A 22,520-nucleotide genomic window follows, 5' to 3' on the forward strand; every position below is an offset into this window, starting at 1 on the left:
AACCCCGTCTCTACTAAAATACAAAAAATTAGCCAGGCATAGCGGCATGCACCTGTAGTCCCAGCTACTTGGGAGGCTGAGGCAGGAGAATCACTTGAACCCGGGAGGTCGAGGTTGCAGTAAGCCGAGATTGTGCCACTGTACTTTAGCCTGGGCAACAGGGTGAGACTCTGTCTCAAAAAATAAAAACATGATAGCTAATATCATTGTTAAATAGCTCAAATGCTGAGAATGTGGAAGGACAGGAGAAAAGTTCATTCAGGCTGTGGCAAAACTGACGTATCGAAATTATTAGGTTGGTGCAAAAGTAATTGCAGTTTTTACCATGACTTTCAATATTGTGACCAACATATGCTGATTCTTTCCTATTTTTTTAAACATTTATTTATTTATTTTGAGACAGGGTCTTGCTCTGTCACCCAGGCTGGAATGCAGTGGCACGATCTCAGCTCACTTTAGGCTCAGGAATCCTCCCACCTCAGCCTCCCAAGTAACTGGACTACAGTCATGCGCCACCACGCCCGGCTAACTCATTTTTTGTAGAGACAAGTTCTGACTATGTTGCTCAGGCTGGTCTTAAACTCCTTAACTCAAATGATCCTCCCACCTTCACCTCCCAAAGTGCTGGGATTACAGGCGTGTATCACCATGTCCAGCCTGATTCTCTCTCTATCTTTCTGTTTCTTTCTTCCTTCCTTTCCTTTCCCTTTCTTTCCTTCCTTTCCTTCCTTTATTTCCTTTCTTTCCTTTCTCTTTCTTTTCTTTCTTCTTTCTTTATTAAATTTTTTTGTAGAGACGGGGTGTCTCACCATGTTGCCCAGGCTGGTCTCTAGTTTCTGGGCTCAAGTGATCTGCCTGCCTTGGCCTCCCAAAGTGCTGGGATTACAGACATGAGCCACCATGCCCAGATGATTACTTCTTAATTTAAGAGTGTCTTCAGTTTTCTTAATGATTAATTTGACGTAAATTTACAGCTTCCAAAAAACTGCTTTCTTTTTTTTTTTTTTTTTTTTTGAGATAGAGTTTCGCTCTTGTTGCCCAGGCTGGAGTGCAGTGGCACAATCTCGGCTCACTGCAACCTCCGCCTTCTGGGTTCAAGCGATTCTCCTGCCTCAGCCTCCCAAGTAGCTGGGATTACAGGCATGCATCACCATGCCCGGCTAATTTTGTATTTATAGTAGAGATGGGTTTCTCCATGTTGGTCAGGCTGGTCTCGAACTCCCGATCTCAGGTGATTCGCCCGCCTCTGCCTTCCAAAGTGCTGGGATTACAGGCGTGAGCCACTGTGCCTGGCCAAAACTGCTATTTTCATTTCAAGTGTAATTACCTTAAAAAGATACTTCAGCGGCACAGCTGGCTTGAGCAACTGAACTGGAAACAAGATGCAGGACCCCAACGCAGACACTGAGTGGAATGACATCTTACGCAAAAAGGGTTTCTTACCCGCCAAGGAAAGAATTGGAAGGATTGGAAGAGGAGGCAGAAGAGGAGCAGCGCATCCTCCAGCAGTCAGTGGTGAAAACATATGAAGATATGACTTTGGAAGAGCTGGAGGATCGTGAAGACGAGTTTAATGAGGAGGATGAATGTGCTATTGAAATGTACAGACGGCAGAGACTGGCTGAGTGGAAAGCAACTAAACTGAAGAATAAATTTGGAGAAGTTTTGGAGATCTCAGGGAAGGATTATGTTCAAGAAGTTACCAAAGCTGGCGAGGGCTTGTGGGTCATCTTGCACCTTTACAAACAAGGAATTCCCCTCTGTGCCCTGATAAATCAGCACCTCAGTGGACTTGCCAGGAAGTTTCCTGATGTCAAATTTATCAAAGCCATTTCAACAACCTGCATACCCAATTATCCTGATAGGAATCTGCCAACAATATTTGTTTACCTGGAAGGAGATATCAAGGCTCAGTTTATTGGTCCTCTGAGTGTTTGGCGGCATGAACCTGACAAGAGATGAGTTGGAATGGAAACTGTCTGAATCTGGAGCAATAATGACAGACCTGGAGGAAAACCCTAAGAAGCCGATTGAAGACGTGTTGCTGTCCTCAGTGCGGCGCTCTGTCCTCATGAAGAGGGACAGCGATTCCGAGGGTGACTGAGGCTACAGCTGCTATCACATGGCAAACTTTCTTGTGACAAATTGTCTGGATTTTTTAAAAAAGGAAAAAGCAAGAATGAATCCTTGTGGTTTTTAGTTTTGTATAAATTATGTTTCAAATCTTTACATTTTGGAAATAATCATTGCTGGAGATTCTGTTAAATATTTTGGAACTCTTTTTTTTAAATTATAGTATTTCCTCTAAAAAAAATTAAAACCAGCCATTTGTATGGCAAAAAAAAAAAAAAGATACTTCAATATTAACAATTCAGGTTTCCTAATTTTCTAAAATCTATGGGAATTTTCTGGGATGGATGATCTTAGGAAGGATCACTTTTGGCTGTTGTGAGAAACACAAAATAACTTTATTATACTTTAAAAATGTTTTGTCATAATTTAACTAGTTAATATTAACCTTGTTTTACTTTATAAAAAGTAGTTACTGGGTGCCTATATTTTTATAACATTATACCAGTGCAGTCTGAGTAAGGTGAAGAGAAAGATATATTAAAGAATGTGAAAAACATATATATGAACAAATATTAGGTATAAATATTGTGTGTGTATGTATGTGTGAAAAGAAATAAATGGCTAATTGAATTGCTTAAGTTTTAACAGAAAAATAACATTTAGGATGAAATTCCATTATTATCTCTCTACTCCTCTCTTCCCTCTCTAATAGATATTCCAATTAACATATATCCCATTTTCATTGACATGTGATGAAAAGTTCTTGCTTATTTGACATTTCCAATAGGTTACTATAGTGTTTTATTAGAATATATGTCCCTGGTACTAATTAGGTCTTAACCCTTTCAAGCCTTTGAAGTTAATCCTGTCTGCAGAATAGAATCAGAGGGTAATCTGCTCCTGTCTGCACCACCGAGCTCCATCCAGAAGGGTTCCAAGTTATAAAAGACCTCATTGTTTTCTTTGATTAGAAATCACTAATTTGGCTGGGTGCAGTGGCTCAGGCCTATAATCCTAGCACTTTGGGAGGCCGAGGTGGGCGGATCTCTTGAGGCCAGGAGTTTGTCTAAGACCAGCCTGGCCAACACAGCAAAACCCTGTCTCTACTAAAAATACAAAAATTAGCCAGGCGTGGTGGCGGGCACCTATAATCCCAGCTACTCCAGAGGCTGAAGCACGAGAATTGCTTGAACCCAGGAGGCGGAGGTTGCAGTGAGCCAAGATCATGCCAAGGGACCCAGGCTGCATTCCAGCCTGGGCGACAGAGCGAGATTCTGTGTCAAAAAAATAAAAATTAAAAAATTATTAATATTGTTCCTATTTTACTTCCTTATAGGCAACTAAATGTTAATTAAATGTATTTTGAAATAAGTAAAAATGTCATTAAATGAACAGAGGATTAAATTACATTCCTACAATAAAAACTCTTTGCCTAGAGTCTATAAACCAAGGTAATGCTGGCCATGTTCGTGGTGGGTCTGCAGATTTAACAGAAATCCTTGGAGTGTGTGGTCGGGTCAGCAGAAGGGGCTTTTGGTATACCAGAAACCACGATAAAACTGCTAGGAGACAAGCACTGGCTCTAAAGCTCCTTAGAAAGTCTCAAATAGAACAGATAGCATGGCCCTTAACTTCTATATATATTAATTTATGCAATGAATATTTGCCAAGTGTACACCAGACTTATTTGAAGAATCTAAGAATTTTCTGTATTTAGCTTATATCATGCTTTGGGGCAAGGGGTTTGGGGTTAGACCTGGGTTCTAGCAGTAGTCTTACTACTGACTAGATAGAGCAAGTTACTGAACCTTTAGGAACCTAGATTTCCTTACTGTGAAATTGGTACGATCATACCTAATTTCATAAAATGATTGTGAATATTAAGTTTGGAGAATGTCTGCACATTGCCCAGCCTAGTTTCTAAGTATATATTAGTTCCTGTCCTTCCCTTTTTGAAAATATCTGAAGTGCTTTTCAAGTCAGTTAAACACTCAGCCAGGTGCAGTGGTTCACACCTGTAGTGCCAGCTACTTGGGAGGCTGAGGTGGGAGGATTGCTTGAGCCCAGGAGTTTGAGATCAGCCTGGGTAACACAGCAAGACCCTATCTCAGAAAAAAATAAAAGAATATTAAAGCCTAGTGGGGGAGGCAGTGTGTAAACACAGGAGAAATTCCTGAGTTATGTGTCTTCTCCATGGTGCTGTGATTCAGTTGATATGTTTCCATCTTCCTCAGGTTTCTAGAGAGGAAGGATCTCCCCAGCTGTCTTCAGCAAGGCCGTCTCCTGCCCAGAGAAATAGTCAGCCTAGCAGTTCTACCATGATCAGCGTGCTTCGAGCGGGTGGAGCTCTCAGAAACATCTGGACCGATCACCAGATCAGGCAAGCCTTGTTTCCCAGCCGACGGTCCCCGCAGGAGAATGAGGATGACGAAGATGATTATCAGATGTTCGTGCCGTCATTTTCCTCCTCAGATCTGAACTCTACCAGACTATGTGAAGATAGCACTTCTAGTCGCCCTTGCAGCTGGCATATGGGACAGATGGAGTCCACAGAGACCTCCAGCTCTGGTCACAGGATTGTCAGGCGGGCCAGCAGTGCTGGGGAGAGCAACACGTGCCCTCCTGAAATAGGAACTAGTGACAGAACTAGGGAACTGCAGAACGGCCCCAAAACAGAAGGGCAGGAGGAGATGACTCCCTTTGGGTCATCCATAGAGTTGACTATTGATGACATAGACCATGTCTATGATAACATCAGTTATGAGGACTTAAAACTAATGGTTGCTAAGCGGGAAGAAGCTGAATCCACTCCCTCTAAATCAGGCAGGGACTCCGTTCGCCCCAAGAGCACCCCAGAGTTAGCCTTCACAAAGAGGCAAGCTGGCCACAGTAAGGGCTCTCTTTACGCACAAACAGATGGCACCCTCTCAGGTGGAGAGGCATCCAGCCAAAGCACGCACGAACTCCAAGCGGTTGAGGAGAACATCTATGACACCATAGGGCTCCCAGATCCTCCGTCGCTGGGTTTTAAGTGCAGCAGCCTAAAGCGTGCAAAGCGGAGCACCTTTTTGGGTCTGGAGGCCGACTTCGTGTGCTGTGACAGCCTGAGGCCATTTGTTTCCCAAGACAGCCTCCAGTTCAGTGAGGACGAAGCCCCTTACCATCAGGCCACCCCCGATCATGGTTATCTGAGTTTGCTGTATGACTCTCCCAGCGGTAACTTGTCTATGCCTCATAAGCCTGTATCTGATAAACTGTCCGAAGAAGTAGATGAAATCTGGAATGACCTGGAAAATTACATCAAGAAAAATGAAGACAAGGCCAGAGACCGTCTCCTGGCAGCGTTTCCTGTGAGCAAGGATGATGTGCCAGACAGGCTGCACGCAGAGAGCACCCCTGAGCTGAGCCGGGACGTGGGGCGCTCTGTGTCCACGCTGTCCCTGCCTGAGAGCCAGGCTCTCCTCACGCCCGTGAAGAGCAGGGCTGGCAGAGCCAGCCGCGCCAACTGCCCCTTTGAGGAAGACCTGATTTCTAAAGAAGACTCCTTTATGAGCCTTAACCGGCTTTCTCTGGCTAGTGAAATGCCCCTCATGGACAATCCCTACGACCTGGCCAACAGTGGCCTGTCTCAAACAGACCCAGAAAACCCTGACCTGGGGATGGAGGCCACAGATAAGACAAAAAGCAGGGTGTTTATGATGGCTCGGCAGTACAGTCAGAAGATTAAGAAGGCGAATCAACTTTTAAAAGTGAAAAGTCTGGAGCTGGAGCAGCCGCCGGCCAGTCAGCATCAGAAATCCATGCACAAAGACCTGGCTGCCATCTTGGAAGAGAAGAAGCAGGGAGGGCCCGCCATTGGTATGTGCACCCTGCCCTTCTTCCTTCTCCAAAGTAAGAGGGGAGAGCGGTTTTCAGATTTCAGATGTCCTTAAAACGGACACACCTGTGAGAACACTGACACTCAAGCTTTGTCATCTCAAAGACCACAGACAAAGCCATACTGGCCTTTCTCACATCACCTCCTGTGAATTATGCACATTGTAGCATGATTTGGCCTCAGAGGGTGGTGGTGTGCATGTAACATCTTACCTGCAGAGATAATATTTTAAGAAAGAGTTTTCTCTAAGGTAATCTAAAGTATGAAAAAGACAATCAGTTTTAACCTGTGATATCTCCAACTTTTCCAGTATATCAGTAATTTTTTAGGAGGAGGAGGAGTGTGTATGATCTTCTGAGGTTTGGAAGCATATAGAATAACATTGTTTCTGGCTTCAGGATCTCAACAAAAATGCCAACTCGTGCTAACAAAAAGAGGGGTTTTTTTGCATACTTTTTTTTTTTGAGACAGGATCTCACTGTCACCCAGGCTGGAGTACAATGACACGATCACAGCTCACTGCAGCCTCAGCCTCCCCAGGCTCAAGCAATCCTCCCACCTCAGCCTCCTGAGGTGAGACCAGAGGCACTAACCACCATGCCCAGCTACTTTTTACATTTTTTGTAGAGAAGGGGTTTCACCATGTTGCCCAGGCTGGTCTCGACTCCTGGCCTCAAGCAATCCTCTTGCCTCAGCCTCCCAAAGGGCTGGGATTACAGGTGTGAGCCACCACGCCAGCCATTGTACTTTCCTTAGTTGCTCGCACTATAAATCAATGGTTTTCTCACATATCTCCATTACTGCTCAATTTTATTTATTTATTTATTTTTTTTTTTTTTTTTTTTTTTTGAGATAGGGTCTGGCTCTGTCACCCAGGCAGGAGTGCAGTAGCATGAACATGGCTTACTGCAGCCTCTGCCTCCTGGGCTCAGGTGATCCTCCCACCTCAGCCTCTCTAGTAGCTGGGACTACAGGTGTGTACCACCACGCCCCGCTAATTTTGTGTGTGTGTGTGTGTGGTTTTTTTCTAGAGATGGGATTTTATCATGTTGCCCAGGCTGCTCTCAAACTCCTGGGCTCAAGTGACCCTCCCGCCTTGGCCTCCCAAAGTGCTAGGATTACAGGCGTGAGCCACCACACCTGGCCTACTGCTCAGTTTTTTTAAATAGCTGCTGTAACGCATTCAACACTATCTCATTTCGTATTTTCATATGTGCTTCTCAGTTTAATGCTTTAGTTAGACTCCTTTGTGGAGCACAACCAAACCAGAATCTTAGGTATGATATTGTAGGATCAGGACTATGGGAATGAGATGCTCATGGTTAGACTTTTTTGAAGGCCAAAATTTAACACTGATCTCTGGGGAAGAGCCTAGCTGTGAATAAAGCCCCTGATTGTCATAGAAAGAAAAGTCCAAAGGTAGTGGCTCTTGCCTGAGGAGCTTTTACCTCCAGGCGCAGAGAGATTTCTGGCTATAGGCTCAGGAATATGCATTTCAAATAGTATGCCCTTTTCATCATATTTTAAGAAATCCTGCCCCAGATTTTCTAACAAAGGACCACCTTAGTATCAAATGAGAGGAGTCTATTCTACAATTAAAAGTGAAAGCTGGGTGATGGCTTAGTATCAGGACAGGCTCTGATCATTAGCTTCATTATCAGCACATTGGGACAGGTTGATGCCACTAACTATTAAATGCTGTCTTTGGGATTGACATTGACATCCATGGAAACTGAAGAATAGGAAGGGCATATCCAAATCTTGAATGCACAAGTTACATAACAAGAATCTGTAGGGAACTTTTTTTTTAAGTTTGAGAGTATTTAAGAATTGTCTAAAGTTTTAATCTTCAGTACAATTTCTTAACAGATAGGGAAACAAAGTGCTGGAATTGATGCCTGAAGGATTTCACAGACTCTGAGTTCTTCTTTTTAATCAAATGAAGGTTTTGTATGCATGTGAGACTAGAATGCATGTATTTTTCTCCTTGCCATGATGCGCTATGAGTAATTCAAGTCCCTGTTCTGATGCTAGCGTTGCTAAGCTGGTTTGCTGTTACAGGGAAAGTGACTGAGTTCCCGCTGCAGGAGGACAATTTTGGTGGGGTAGGGGAATATATATGGCCTTAGAAACAGTTGTATATTGGCAATTGCAAGCACTAACTAAGTCTGGGTTGGGGCTCCTCAGCATAAGAGGAAATGTAATGCTGAAGTTTTTGATGATGATGGGTTATGCCCACAGACTACCACTGAAAAAGTAGTAATTCCCTGGGCCAGGTTGTTTTGAATATGGACCATCTGTTAAAATACAAAGCTCCAATCTTGATAGAAGCATGTCCTTTGATACCGAATCATTAGGGCCTACGACTACCTCGAGTAGTCTTCTTTTTTACCCACCTTTTTAAGTATTAAATGATTTCACATTGGGGTTTTCTTTTCACTTTTGGTTGGCTCTCCTTTTTGTTTTGCCTGCTGGTGTTGTCTTGGGATGCCCCAGGATCTTTTCTCAGCTTTGCGTCTGGGTCCTTTCTTGACATGGTGGGCTCCTGTCGACGTTCTCCCCAGCAAGGAGGAGGAAATCTCTCCCGAGTCATCTTCTGAGAGTGCTGTCTTCCCTGCCATCTGGCAGAGGCACGTCCCTAGGACCTGATGAGTTATATCCACACCTCGTCCAGCTGGGTGATCGAGACCACTTCCTGTGCCCACTAGGCTTTCCGTCAGTTGACATGATGACTCCTTTTCTCTTTCTTGTTTATCTGGGCACAGGACGTCGTAATCGAATGGACCGATTCTCCAGACTTCTCCGTGTGGGCCTTGCCGCTTTGCCAGGAGCTTGCTCTCGGTGCTGTGCGGAAGGAGGAGCACCTTATTCACCTGCCGAAACTCTCGAGCATCTTTATTGAACTCTCTAGCCGGGGTCTCCAGGCCCCGGCTCAGATTTCTGCCTATAAATCACCCAACCAGGTCCAGTTGCTCCCACATCTTAGAGCCTGTCATAGCATGCTGGCCATCTTGTTCCATCAGACCTTCCTCCTGATAGTCTTTGAGAGCAAGGAGGCCTTTGGGTTTCTGGGGTTTTTGGTGATGTTTCACATGGGAGAAAACTCCATACAGGCTTGAGAAATTTTCCTCCTTGTGTAGAGTAGGGAAGGCACAATTTTATGCTTTTGTCTGCATCTCGAGCAACATCAGAAACATTTATTTTAATCCTCTGTCTGGAGGATTAAAATGTTGTTTGATATTTCCCTTGGCAAACATTATTCTAAATTTTTGTCTGAGATCATAAGAACTCCAATTTTCAAATCTCAAAAAAGGCAATAAACCAGAGACATTCTTGCGATTGTCATGTAGTCATAATGTATATATTCTATACAACTGTTAATACTAGAACTAAGGATATGGGGGAGCCTCAACTCAGCTGACTAATACTAAGCTTTTTAGGCCAGAGGTGTCATCTCAGGCTGGCTGTTCCCTGTACATCTGGCTAATAGAATCTGTTTAATTACAGCTGGAGCTCTGGAAGCTTGTCTCTTGTTCACATAGATGTCACACAAGCTATAGACTCTTTTAGAAGGTCAAGCTGAAACAAAAAGCCCCTTAGATCAGCAGGTGCAGTGACTCACATCTGTATGGCCAGGCACAGTGACTCACACCTGTATTGCCTACTAGTGAGATACCTTTTATTCAAAATTGATAAATGGTCAACTCTATCATCCAAAGATAAACTGTTCCCATTATGAGTTATCTACAGGAAGCATTTTAGCTGTCTTCTTGCTTCCGCTTTTTCTGCTTATGACCTGATTTCCAGGCCACCTTTCCACTCCCAGTGGTATGGTCTCAGGAAAGTGCATCCCTTTTTAAAAGTAGGCTTAAAATAAAAGGAGTCTGGGTGCAGTGACTCACATCTATAATCACAGCACTTTGGGAGGCTGAGGCGGGCAGATCACTTGAGGTCAGGAGTTCAAGACCAGCCTGGTCAACATGGTGAAATCTCGTCTCTACTAAAAATACAAAGAATTAGCCAAGCGTGGTGGCGGGCACCTGTAATCCCAGCTACTCTGGAGGCTGAGGCAGCAGAATCGCTTGAACCTGGGAAGTGGAAGTTGCAGAGAGCCGAGATTGCGCCACTGCAATCCAGCCTGGGCAACAGAGTGAGACTCCATCTCAAAAAAATTAAAAAATAAGTAAAATAAAGAAGGGAGTGGAAAAAAAATCTGAGTAATGAATTAGTTATTCAGACCACTTTCTGTCTAAAACCATGCTAGGTCCTCTATAGGGAGTTGAACAAAATGTACAGCATTGTTCTCCCAGACCAAAAGCTCAGAGGCCAGGCGAGGTGGCTCACACGTGTAATCCTAGCACTTTGGGAGGCCGAAGCAGGAAGATTGCTTGAGCTCAGGAGTTTGTGACCAGCCTGGGCAACATAGCAAGACTTTCTCTCTACAAAAAATTTAAAAGTTAAAAATTTCCAGGCACAGTGGCTCATGCCTATAGTCCCGGGTACTCAGGAGGCTGAGGCAAGAGGATTATTTGAGCCCAGGAGTTTGAGGCTGCAGTGAGTTATGATTGTACCATTCCACTCTAGCCTGGCCAACAGAATAAGACCCTGTCTCAAAAAAAAAAAAAAAAAAGAAAAGAAAAGCTCAGGGACTAATAAAGTAACTTACATAAAATGGCCAGGTGCAGTGACTCACACCTGTAATCCCAGCACTTAGGGAGGCCAAGGCTGGTGGATCACTTGAGATCAGGAGTTCGAGACCAGCTTGGCTAACATGGCAAAACCCTGTCTCTACTATAAATACAAAAATTAGCCAGGCGTGGTGGTGGGCGCCTGTAGTCCCAGCTACTAGGAAGGCTGAGGCAGGAGAATCACTTGAACCCAGGAGGTAGATGTTGCAGTGAGCCAAGATCCTGCCACTGCACTCCAGCCTGGGCAACAGAGTGAGACTTTGTCTCAAAAAAACATAAAATGAAAATAAAGTAACCTACATAAAATAATTAGCAACACAGCAATACAAATTGTGTGTGTGTGCATGTGTGTGTGCACACACAGGCAACAGCTAGGTACACACTATGTAAGACTTCAGAGAAGAGAAATCAGAAAAGGATTCAAGTAAGGAGAAGATAGGGCTTATGGAGAATCTTGAGAGATGAGTAGGATTTGATTAAGCAAAGGACAAGGAGCGTATAATAAGACAAAGGCCTGGGAAATACTGTGGATATTTTGGATGATATGTGATTTCAGATTATCTGGGCTAAAGTCAAGATCTGATTGTTCTTACAAGACTTAATGGTTAAATTTTGATAATGGAATAGTTTGTTTGAATTTTTAAAGTTCTACATTTTCCAAAATTGTCATCTTCTTGGAACCTTGTAGAAGTTCAGAGCCTTCCTGATACAGCTGTGGGATCAGGCTCAGGGCTATACTGTATGTGAGAATGGCTTGAGCAGACCATCTGCCTTTCAGGCAGGTCTGCTAACTAATGACTATATTAAAGGTCCAGCTGATTTTGATTTGGTTTCATAGTTAATGAAATATTATAGTTTCAGGATGGCTACCATGGGCACACTGGTGTCTGTGGAGACTTTTACACTCTTTCTCTTAAGATGTTGCTAAACCCTAATTAGTATTAAGAGTCTTTACTGCACCTTTTATGGAATCATTTCTCAAGTTTTTGTAACTAGAAATTTCAACACTAATAATCTCTGTTCTTCCAAGGAATTTGGAGTTGAAAACTCAAAGGATCTGAGTATAGGTCTGTAATGAGAAGTTAGACTATTTACCTTGATCACAGGGAATAGGGGGTGAGGGATTGGGTTGCAATTAAAGGTCACACAATAACAGGTTGTTTCTCTCTCCTCCTAGAAGATAGACTCAAAAGAAATGGCAAAACTCACCTAAATGAGTATTTATTAGTAGTTTAAGTTCAAGAAATAATTTACTGATAACACATCATTAAAAATGTAAATAGCTTAAAGAAGAAGAAGAAAACAGTGTTATCTGCTGGTTGTCATATATAGGATACATTTCCTTCACAGAGATTGTGTCAATATGGTCTGAGCAAGATATAGGATGCGTTAGAGGAAGCTTGTCCAACCTATGGCCCACAGCTGCATGCAGCCCGTAACAGCTTTGAATGTGGCCCAACACAAATTTGTAAACTTTCTTAAAACATTAAGGTTTTTTTTATTTTGAGATTTTTAAAAAGCTCATCAGCTATCACTACTGTTAGTGTATTTTATGTGTGTCACAAGACAATTCTTCTTCCTCCAATGTCTCCTGGGGAAGCCAAAAGATTGGACACCCCTGCATTAGAGTTTTTTGATTCTAGGGTGGTTGTGCAGATACCTGGATTGGGGAGGGTGGCAGATCTTGAAATTGTCATCTCTGGGCTCCCATCTTAAATTTTTGCTAGCCAAAGAGAATCCCCTACCCATAGCATGGTTAATGTATTAATATTTAGAAATATCTGTACTCAGAATCAGGGCAAAGGGGAGAATGGACTTGTGGCTTAATTTTAAGCGGCAAAAGCTTTTGTGGAAGTAACTGTTAGGTCCTATTCTTGAACCAGTAGTAGAGAGCATTAGATTATTGAGTACATGCACAGACGGTTCCTTCTTAATGTCTTGGCGGCCTAGGCTTTAGTGCTCTGCTTCTTGGGGATGTGAAATGAGATGTGAGTTAGTCAATACATGTGGTTTTGAAGCACTTGAGGAGAGAACTTTCCTTAGTAGACATTGGTTCCCCAGACAATCGCAGTGGAGGGCTGCCTGGAAGCAAGAAGCGCAGGAACAGCCAGGAGCTGACTCCTCTAGGAGCAGCTGTCTGAGACAAAAGAAGAATGATGGGAAGCCAGGGGTAGCCATTGGATTGTGGATTGTGGCCATGCTGCTTTTTTTTGTTTGTTTATTTTTGTTTTAGATGGAGTCTCACTCTGTCACCCAGGCTAGAGTGCAGTGGCACGATCTCGGCTCACTGCAGCCTCCGCCTCCCAGGTTCAAGCAATTCTCCTGCCTCAGCCTCCCAAGTAGCTGGGACTACAGGTGCACGCCACCATGCCTGGCTAAATTTTTGTATTTTTAGTAGAGATGGGGTTTCACCATGTTGGCCAGGCTGGTCTTGAACTCCTGACCTCAAGTGATCCACCTGGTTTGGCCTCCAAAAGTGCTAGAATTATAGGCGTGAGCCACTATGCCCAGCCCTGCGATGCTGCTTTTAAAGACTGCTTGAATGATTTTTCATTGACCAGGCTGAAGTGCTGACTTTCTTACTTTTATGATGCATGTTTTCAGCACTGACACTGTTTTATGCTTATAAAGAACACTAGAAACTTTCATTATATATAGTGGACACTTGCAGACCTGCTGTTGAAACAAAATAATGGACAATTAGATGAAATTAAATGAACTTTTAGGTGGCATTTTTATTTATATTAAACCATGGATTTGTGTGTGTGTGTGTTGCTCAGAGTTCAAAGATTACTCATCCTTAGACATCAGTTAGTCTTGTCTACTGTCAAAATTTTAAAATACGTTGGTTAGAATGTTATTCTCTTATTTTTAATCTTCACGTATAGGAATTATCCTGTGTGTATTTACTGTTTCAATATTTGCCTTCCAGGTGCCAGGATTGCTGAGTATTCCCAGTTGTATGACCAGATTGTATTCAGAGAGTCTCCCTTGAAAATTCAGAAGGATGGCTGGGCCAGCCCTCAAGAATCCTCCCTCCTGAGGTCTGCGTCACCTTCCCAGGTCCACCATGGTAGTGAAGACTGGCTTCTGCATTCAACCTATAGTAATGGAGAGTTAGCAGATTTCTGTCTCCCACCAGAGCAAGACTTGAGGTCAAGATATCCCACGTTTGAGATCAATACAAAAAGTACTCCCAGGCAATTGTCCGCAGCTTGCTCTGTGCCTTCTCTTCAAACCTCTGACCCTCTGCCAAGCTCTGTGCAGAGATGCAGCGTGGTAGTAAGTCAGCCCAACAAAGAGAACTGGTGTCAGGACCATCTTTACAACTCCTTGGGTCGGAAAGGGATCAGCGCTAAATCTCAGCCTTATCACAGGTCCCAGTCATCTTCCTCCGTCTTGATCAACAAATCAATGGATTCCATCAACTACCCTAGTGATGTGGGAAAGCAGCAGCTGCTGTCTTTACACAGAAGTTCAAGGTGTGAGAGTCACCAGGACTTGCTGCCAGATATTGCTGACTCGCATCAACAGGGCACTGAAAAACTCTCAGATCTCACACTCCAAGACTCACAGAAAGTTGTGGTGGTCAATAGAAATTTACCCTTAAATGCCCAAATTGCAACACAGAATTATTTTTCCAATTTCAAAGAGACTGATGGAGATGAAGATGACTATGTGGAAATCAAGTCAGAAGAAGATGAGTCAGAGTTGGAGCTATCTCACAATCGTAGAAGGAAATCTGACTCAAAGTTTGTGGATGCTGACTTTTCTGATAATGTCTGCAGCGGCAACACATCGCATTCTTTGAATAGTCCGCGCACTCCAAAAAAGCCGGTTAACAGCAAACTTGGCCTTTCACCATATCTGACACCATATAATGATTCTGACAAACTGAATGACTATCTTTGGAGGGGGCCATCTCCCAATCAACAAAATATTGTCCAGTCTCTAAGGGAAAAATTTCAGTGTCTCAGTTCAAGCAGCTTTGCTTAAGGTTCTTCATAATAACTGCTTGAATCAACTTCTTATTTTGCTCATAAAACGTTACAGATACTGATGAGGTGTTTTATGTATACCAGATTAAAACAATTTTGTAAGAACCAGAGGTGTAAAATATACTTTCTTTTACAGCACAACTTTTTGAAATGGCTGACGATGCAGCCCGGATTGTACTGTAGCACATGTTGGCATCAACAGTATATTTTCTCATGCTGAGTGTCTTCATGTTTCATGTAAGTCAATCTTACTTGAAAGTTTTTAGACTTTTAACACGATGGCCATAACCTGACAATAGTGCCCACACCTTAAGAAATGCAATAATCCTTTCCTGTTATCCAGAAGGCCCAGGTAGTTTTATCCTGTGACTCAAAGGCAGCAAGGAGACTTTTTCACATTTTAAAAGGCAACGAAAGCTGTTGAAAGAATTATGCTTATATCTCACATTTTGGTTATATTTGTGGTAACACCTTAGGATAACGTAAGCCAGAGATCTGTAATTGGACTGCAGTCTGAGGTGCCCATTTTAGGGTTTTTGTGCTAGTATTCTTTTATGTCATTTTGATGCAGAAATTGTGTGACTGTTGAAAATTAAAATGTGGCGGGACCCATTTTCTGTACGCAGAACCCTTTACCTGTATTCCTGGACAAGGCCTAGAGAACGAGCTGCTCATCATGTTTCTAATATAATTTCTGGGGTGAAATGAATGATTTCCTTACTGGCTTAGAGAAAACCAAGGTCAATAAAATGCAGATTGACTTAACTATTAGAAAAGATGGGATGACTTCTGGGAACCACTTAACTCTTCAAATGACAGTTGAAAGAGAAAAAGCAGAACTGAAATCCCACCAGACCATTTTGTGTGCCTGTTTCTAATCAATACAAAGTTAAGCATGAGCTAAAATCAGACAAAGCACTTTAAATTTATCCTTTCCAGCTTTGCACATGCACCCTCCTGAGTTTGGGATTCTGCCAAATGACCAACTTGATCCTGGCCCTGAGGAGTCACTGGCTGCAGGAATAGGGCAAGAATCTATTTCCTAAACTACACATAACATGGGAGCCTTTTTTTCGTTGTTTTCAGGTATATTAAAGAATGAAATCTTTGGTTACTAGGTGCTGACTAATAACACCTTTTATATTCTGACCATTTGTCACATTTCATTGTGATACTGTATACTGATCTAACTCCTTATGAAAGGCAACAAACAAAAACAAGACATTGAATAAAAAAAAAATCAAGCTAAAGAGAAAAATGAAGGCAGATATATTGCAACTTTATGAACATATTCTATTTTATTGAAGACTGCAATTAATGCAGCAAGAATGCTTTCTCAAGCGGTGGCCTTTGTATTCTCATTTTAATCAGGTGTACATTCTATGGCCTCTCCCCCATGCTGTTAGTTTCTATTTTAAAAGATACAATAATATATGTAGGGAAAGGGGCCTGGGCTCTTCATTTAAAGGTAAGCAGTAATATTGAGTAAGTGACATAATTCTTTTTCTCTTTGTTAAGTCCTATGCCTCTTTTTCTTAACTGTAAAACATAGAATATGAGCGTTTTTATCTTACAAATAGGTACCTAAGGCATGTGATTTTATTTTTAAATAACAAAAAATAACCCAAGTTTCTTGCTTCTCCAAAGTATTCTTCTCATAGCTTATAAAAGAAAGTCCACATTGAATAGCATGGTCTGGAAACATTCCTTCTTTATTGTCTTTATTTGAACATGATACGAGTTTCCAAGATGAAATGATCGAAAAAGATAAGTACCACAAGAAAGTTTTTTGTGTTTGTTTGTTTTTTTCTTGAGACTGAGTCTCTCTCTGTTGCCCAAGCTGGAGTGCAATCTTGGCTCACTGCAGCCTCCACCTCCCCAGTTCCAGCGATTCTCCTGCCTCAGCCTCTTGAGTAGCTGGAATTACAGGTGCCTGCCACCACACCTGGCTAATTTTTGTGTTGTTAGTAGAGGCGGGGTTTCATCATGTTGGCCAGGCTGGTCTCGAACTCCTGATCTCATGATCCGTCTGCCTCGGCCTTCCAGAGTGCTGGGATTACAGGCATGAGCCACTGCGCCCGGCCAAGAAAGTATGTTTTTAGAGGTGTGTGTAAGTGCATTTGTATTACCTATGAACAAAATTACCTGACTCTTGTCCCAGGAAAGCTGTTTCGCATTTTCGCTTTTTGATTGGTATTATCCAATTCTATATAGTTCATATTATTGTTCTGTCTGACTCTCAGAAATTACTTCTTCACGCCAGTGTCTTGTTGCATGACTTTGATGTCACCTATAGGAATACACCTCACTGCACGTAAGTGGGTATCTTACTGTATAAAAGGTCTACATGGCTTTAGGTTTTAGGACAAATGTGTAGATTTATAGATCATTTCTGTTGGCCAGGACACAGATTTTGAGAGCTGTGTGTATATATATATAATCATGTTTGTATTTTTTTCTTGAAAGTTATCAATTGCTTTTGTTTAAAATAGTTTGTTTTAGAGGTGGGGTGGGGATGTATATAACGGGGAAAAGTTATATGTACTTTAAAGTATGTCAAGTTCTTACTAGTTTCCTGTACTGAAGGTTCAATTTTTTTTATATAAGTTTACTTTTCACCTGCTCTATTCTTTGTGGGGAAAAAATGCATCTAGAGAAACATAGTTTAAATACTGTATATAAGATAATGAAAGTAACGTCCATTATTTAATAAAGTTTGTAAAGTACAAGGTAATTTATAGTGTGAATTAATGTGTTTATTTTAGAACATCAAGATGTTTCCAAACTACATTTAGCTATAATACTTTTTCTTGTGAACCATGGAGAAAATGGTGCAGGGTCACAATGATATAACTATGTCTCAGTGGCCCATGATAGACCATTTTCTACATCTTTGGATTACCTTTGAAACAGTGAATTTGGTGTCTAGGATTTTTGTTTTCTTGAGAGAAAGCTAAATTAGATCAGTTGCTAAATTACCTTTTGAAAAAATTTGCAGTAAGTAACAGAAGACATTCTTTTAACTTTTATTATTGAATCAAAAAATTAATATAGCCGGGCATGGTGGTTCACACCTGTAATCCTAGCACTTTGGGAGGCCAAGGTGAGTGGATCACTTGAGGCCAGGAGTTTGAGACCAGCCTAGCCAACATGGTGAAACCCTGTCTCCACTAAAAATGGATGGTAGTGCATGCCTGTAATCCCAGCTACTCAGGTGGCTGAGGCACGAGAATCGCTTGAACTAGGGAGGCAGAGGTTGCAGTGAGCTGAGATCACGTCATTGCGCTCTGGCCTGGGCAACACAGACTCTGTCTCAAAAAAAAAAAAGAAAATTACTATAGAAGTTTTTGGCACAAATTGAGGGTTTTTTCATGTAACTTCATGTTCTTAATTTTCTTTAATAGAAAGTTTACAGGGAACAAAAATATGCTGCTATTAGTTGATAATTACAGACACTTTCCAAAGCAACTCTTTCCAAATGTAAGCAAAAAGCCCTACCCCATTATAATGAAAATGTGGATTACCTGACTTTCCTCAGACTGAAGAAACAGCCTTCGGCTTTTAGTGTATTTTAGAGAGAAGAGTTTTCCAACTTCACACTGAGGAGCCCTCAGATCTGCCTTATCTTCCTGCTCCACCTTGAGGTGGAAAATGGATGGGTTCGCTCCAAGTTCAGTTTAGAGAAACAAATAACAGGAGAATAACCATGCCCCGTGTAAATGGTAAACATAAATTCAGTCCTTAAAGAAAAATTTTAATGAGCAGGCTTATAATGAGCTATAAATACAGCTGTTGAACATGAATACTTAATAAGATTTGTCTATTAAGTTTTTTTTTAGTAAAAACAATAAAAAATCTCTATTTGAAAGAGCAAATGTTAATACTTCAAGAACTCTGAGATCCTCTAATGCTGTATAACTTTCTCTATCTGGATTGTGATAAGTACACTCAATTCTTTTTTTTTTTTTTTTTTGAGACAAGGTCTCACTCTATCAGCCCAGACTGGAGTGCAGTGGCATGATCTCAGCTCACTGCAACCTCTGTCTCCTGGGGTTCAAGCGATTCTCCTACCTCAGCCTCCCAAGTAGCTGGGATTACAGGTGCACACCACCATGCCCAGCTAATTTTTGTACTATTAGTAGAGACAGGGTTTCACCATGTTGGCCAGGCTGGTCTCGAACTCCTGACCCCAGGTGATCCTCCCGCCTCAGCCTCCCAAAGTGCTGGGATTACAGGCATAAGCCACGTGCCTGGCCTTGTTGGTGTTTTTTTTAAAGAGACATGGTCTCACCAAGGCTGGTCTTGAGTTCCTGGCCTCAAGTGATCCTCCTGCCTTGGCCTCCCAAACTGCAGGGATTACAGGCATGAGCTATCATGCCTACCCTTTTTTTCAATGTTTTCTGTTTAACAAAATCATATATATATATGCTTATATATATTTATATAGAGAGATACTGTGGAAATTTTGCTGTATTAAAAAGCTTAATGCAAAATATGATTGCACAACCTATATAACTGTAAATTAATAAAATTTGGAATGTCTGGTGTATAGCATATTTGAAAGCTCTTTAACAGAAGATCAAAAATTCCTTTTTGAAAGAATATTCTAGGCCAGGCATGGTGGCTCACGCCTGTAATCCCAACACTTTGGTAGGCGAGGCGGGTGGATAACCTGAGGTCAGGAGTTCGAGACCAGCCTGGCCAACATGATGAAACCCTGTTTCTACTAACAATACAAAAATTAGCTGGGCATGGTGGTGGGCGCCTGTAATCCCAGCTACTTGGGAGGCTGAGGCAGGAGAATCGCTTGAACCCAGGAGGGGGAGGTTGCAGTGAGCCGAAATCTTGCCATTGCACTCCAGCCTGGGTGACAAGAGCAAGACTCCATCCTCAAAAAAAAGAAAAATATAATATTCTAAAATTTAGCATGTGCAACCATTGTCTGACCAGTTGAGGTAGAAATGGCTTTATCAGCCCCTCACAGTGCTGGGCAACTTGTAGTGTTCCATACATTTTAATCATTGAATAGAGTTAAAAATTCGTCTGAGCTCAAAGCATGTGAAAAACATATTCAAACCAGATACACAAAGGAGGGAAGTCACAACAACAGCAAATAAGTTGCTTTAAAAAAATTCACAGCACACTCAGAAATCTGGTGGTATCAACTTTCTCTAGAGTTCTTATTAGGTAAGTCAGGGGAGGTGGCATTTTGGAAAGACTCTCTGCGCCTTTCCCATCTCATGGCTGATAGAATTCCAGAGACATTTACTCTGCAGATTTCCAGTAACCTTTTAGGCTAAGCATCTACATGGGCACAGGAGGGTGTGATTATCAGACCCTCCTCAAAATTCCATGTAGACCACTGCCTGTCCTGATAACTGCTTTTGATCATATTGGATTTCTGAGGGCGCTGTGAATTTTTTTAAAGCAACTTACTTGCTGCTGTTGTTACTTCCCGCCTTTTGATGTGATGAGATCATAGAGCACCCTAGCATGTAGATGTGGGGTTGAAGTCAAATAAGGTGGAAGGAGAAGGCCCAGAATGCCTCGATTTGGGGTGCCAAAAAACACACTTGCCCAGTTTACAATTTTGGTACACATCTGTGGATCAAAGTTCACCTTATATATCTGTGAAAAACAAGAGTCTTATTTTCCTGACAATGGCTTAGTCACATGCATCATACAATAGGAAAGAAAGACAAGCAGGCAGTTCCACCTCATTGGTTCCAAAACCATGTTTATCAAGCTCAATATAAAACAACAGGGCTTCGATGGTGATCAAATCATCTGTTCTAATGGGCAAATATAAGCCCCCAATTTGCCCTCCTGTTTACATAGCAATGTATGCCTCTTCACATAGTTCTCATGGAACCATCAAGACCACGGGGTAAGCAGATTCCTGCTACTAAACCACAGTTAAGTCAGAGGCTGCAAACTGCTGGCCCAGGGGCTCAATCTGGCTTGTGCAATTTTATTTATTTATTTATTTATTTATTTATCTATTTGGAGACAGTCTCGCACTGTTGCCCAGGCTAGAGTGCAGTGGCGTGATCTCAGCTCACTGCAACCTCCACGTTCCGGGCTCAAGCAATTCTCCTGCCTCAGCCTCCCAAGTAGCTGGGACTACAGGCACATGCCATCACACCTGGCTAATTTTTGTATTTTTAGTAGAGACAGGGTTTCACACCATGTTGCCCAGGCTGGTCTCAAACTCCTGGGCTCAAGTGATCCACCCACCTCAGCCTCCCAAAGTGCTGGGATTACAGGCGTGAGCCACCACACCCGGCCCTTGGCTTTTACAATTTTAGAAAGGCTTAAGCATAAAATCCAAATTTCCACCTCTTAAAAAAAAAAAAAAAAAGATGTGGTCTGTGTGGACCTGGATTCTGGTGAGGCCAATGCTGTGAGATCTAAGGAGGGGATCTAAAGGTGAAAGTCACCCTAAAAGGTGGACACTTGCTTTGACCTTTGGGGGAAATGGTTCCTTTATGCTTCATTATGGACTTCGTCAACAAATTTAAAGCAACCGTGGTACACTTGAAATACAGATGCTTTAGGTAGAAAATAAGAAATCTCTCCTCTTAAGGTAAAATAAACATACGTCACAAAGATCTCTAGAACGTATAGCTGCTTTGGGAGAAGTTTTATACCTGGTCCACTTCCCTAGTTAATACTGTATTATCTACCCATCCTCTAGAAGCCTCCAGAGGCTTCAGGTCTGTGATACCAAATCATCTCCACTCCATTCTCCTTTAATATGAATTCACCTGAATTCACTACTATATATACTCTGTTTCCCAAAACACCATCTCTAGGGTCAAACTCCCCTCTTTTTTTTTTTTTTTTTTTGAGACGGAGTCTTGCTCTTTCGCCCAGGCTGGAGTGCAGTGGCCCGATCTCAGCTCACTGCAAGCTCCGCCTCCTGGGTTCACGCCATTCTCCTGCCTCAGCCTCCCGAGTAGCTGGGACTACAGGCGCCCGCCACCACGCCCGGCTAATTTCAAACTCCCCTCTTGAGTGCAAGGAGGATTGAAGATTTTTTCCTGCAGGACATCTCTGAGTTGTCCAGAGCCAATGTCATTTTTCCCCATGTACAACTCCTTTCTTCCTCAGAAGCTCCTCCTCTAGTTTGCAGTCTTTTTGTTGGACTACTGCAACAGCGTCCTAACTGGTTGTCCTGCCACTGTCTTCCCCACTTCCTGTCTTTTATTCTGTGTTTTAAACACAGAATAAAATCCTCCAGGGCCGAGCGCGGAGGTTCACACCTGTAATTCCAGCACTTTAGGGGACAGAGGCAGGCAGATCACTTAAGGTCAGGAGTTTGAGACCAGCCTGGCCAAAGTGGTGAAAACCCGTCTCTACTAAAAATACAAAAATTACCCAGGCTTGGTGGGCACGCCGGTAATCCCAGCTACTCAGGACGCTGAGGCAGGAGAATCTCTTGAACCCAGGAGGCGGAGATTGCAGTGAGCCAAGATCACGCCAGTGCACTCCAGCTTGGGCAACAAAGCGAGACTCCATCTCAAAGAAAAAAAAAATCCTCCACAAAGCCCCCCATAATCTGTCTCTGCCTTTATATGAATAAGAGCTGCTCCCTCTGCCTGCAATACCCCTCCCCTACTATCCAAAGGGAAACCTGCTAAGTCCTCAAAACCCAGCTCAGAAATGATTGCCAAGAACTGTGAGATTTTACCCAGCTTGCAAGCTAACAAGGTAACCTGCCTCAGTTTCATAAATACTGGCAGAAGACACAAGACTCCTGGGTAAGAGATGAAGGACATGATTACAGCACAGCCGGCAGCATGAGCTTTACATTTCCATTGCTTCCCCTCACCCCTCTAGTCTCAGAGCAGCCCAGGGGGTTGTTGTACACACAGTGGTTCA

General features: G+C 42.5%; 1 protein-coding gene and 1 pseudogene across 21 annotated transcripts in view; both read left to right on the forward strand.

Annotated features, from left to right (window-relative positions):
• Positions 1-17,370, forward strand: part of PLEKHG1 (pleckstrin homology and RhoGEF domain containing G1) — a 242,838-nt gene extending 225,468 nt beyond the window's left edge. For 20 of the 21 annotated variants that reach the window (XM_016956483.4, XM_054686943.2, XM_063812679.1 and 17 more), the window contains 2 exons: positions 4,308-5,931; positions 13,571-17,370. In XM_016956483.4, the coding sequence (XP_016811972.1) occupies positions 4,308-5,931; positions 13,571-14,634 (2,688 nt within the window). In that variant the 3' untranslated portion in view covers positions 14,635-17,370. Of the gene's footprint in view, positions 1-4,307; positions 5,932-8,715; positions 8,914-13,570 lie in introns of all 21 variants that reach the window. The other variant, XR_001718844.4, reaches the window with a different exon arrangement.
• LOC735923 (phosducin-like protein 3) lies at positions 1,196-2,320 on the forward strand (annotated as a pseudogene).
• Positions 17,371-22,520: the final 5,150 nt, after the last annotated feature.

This window comes from Pan troglodytes, chromosome 5 (assembly GCF_028858775.2).
Source record: "Pan troglodytes isolate AG18354 chromosome 5, NHGRI_mPanTro3-v2.0_pri, whole genome shotgun sequence".
NCBI classification, from domain to species: Eukaryota; Metazoa; Chordata; class Mammalia; order Primates; family Hominidae; genus Pan; species Pan troglodytes.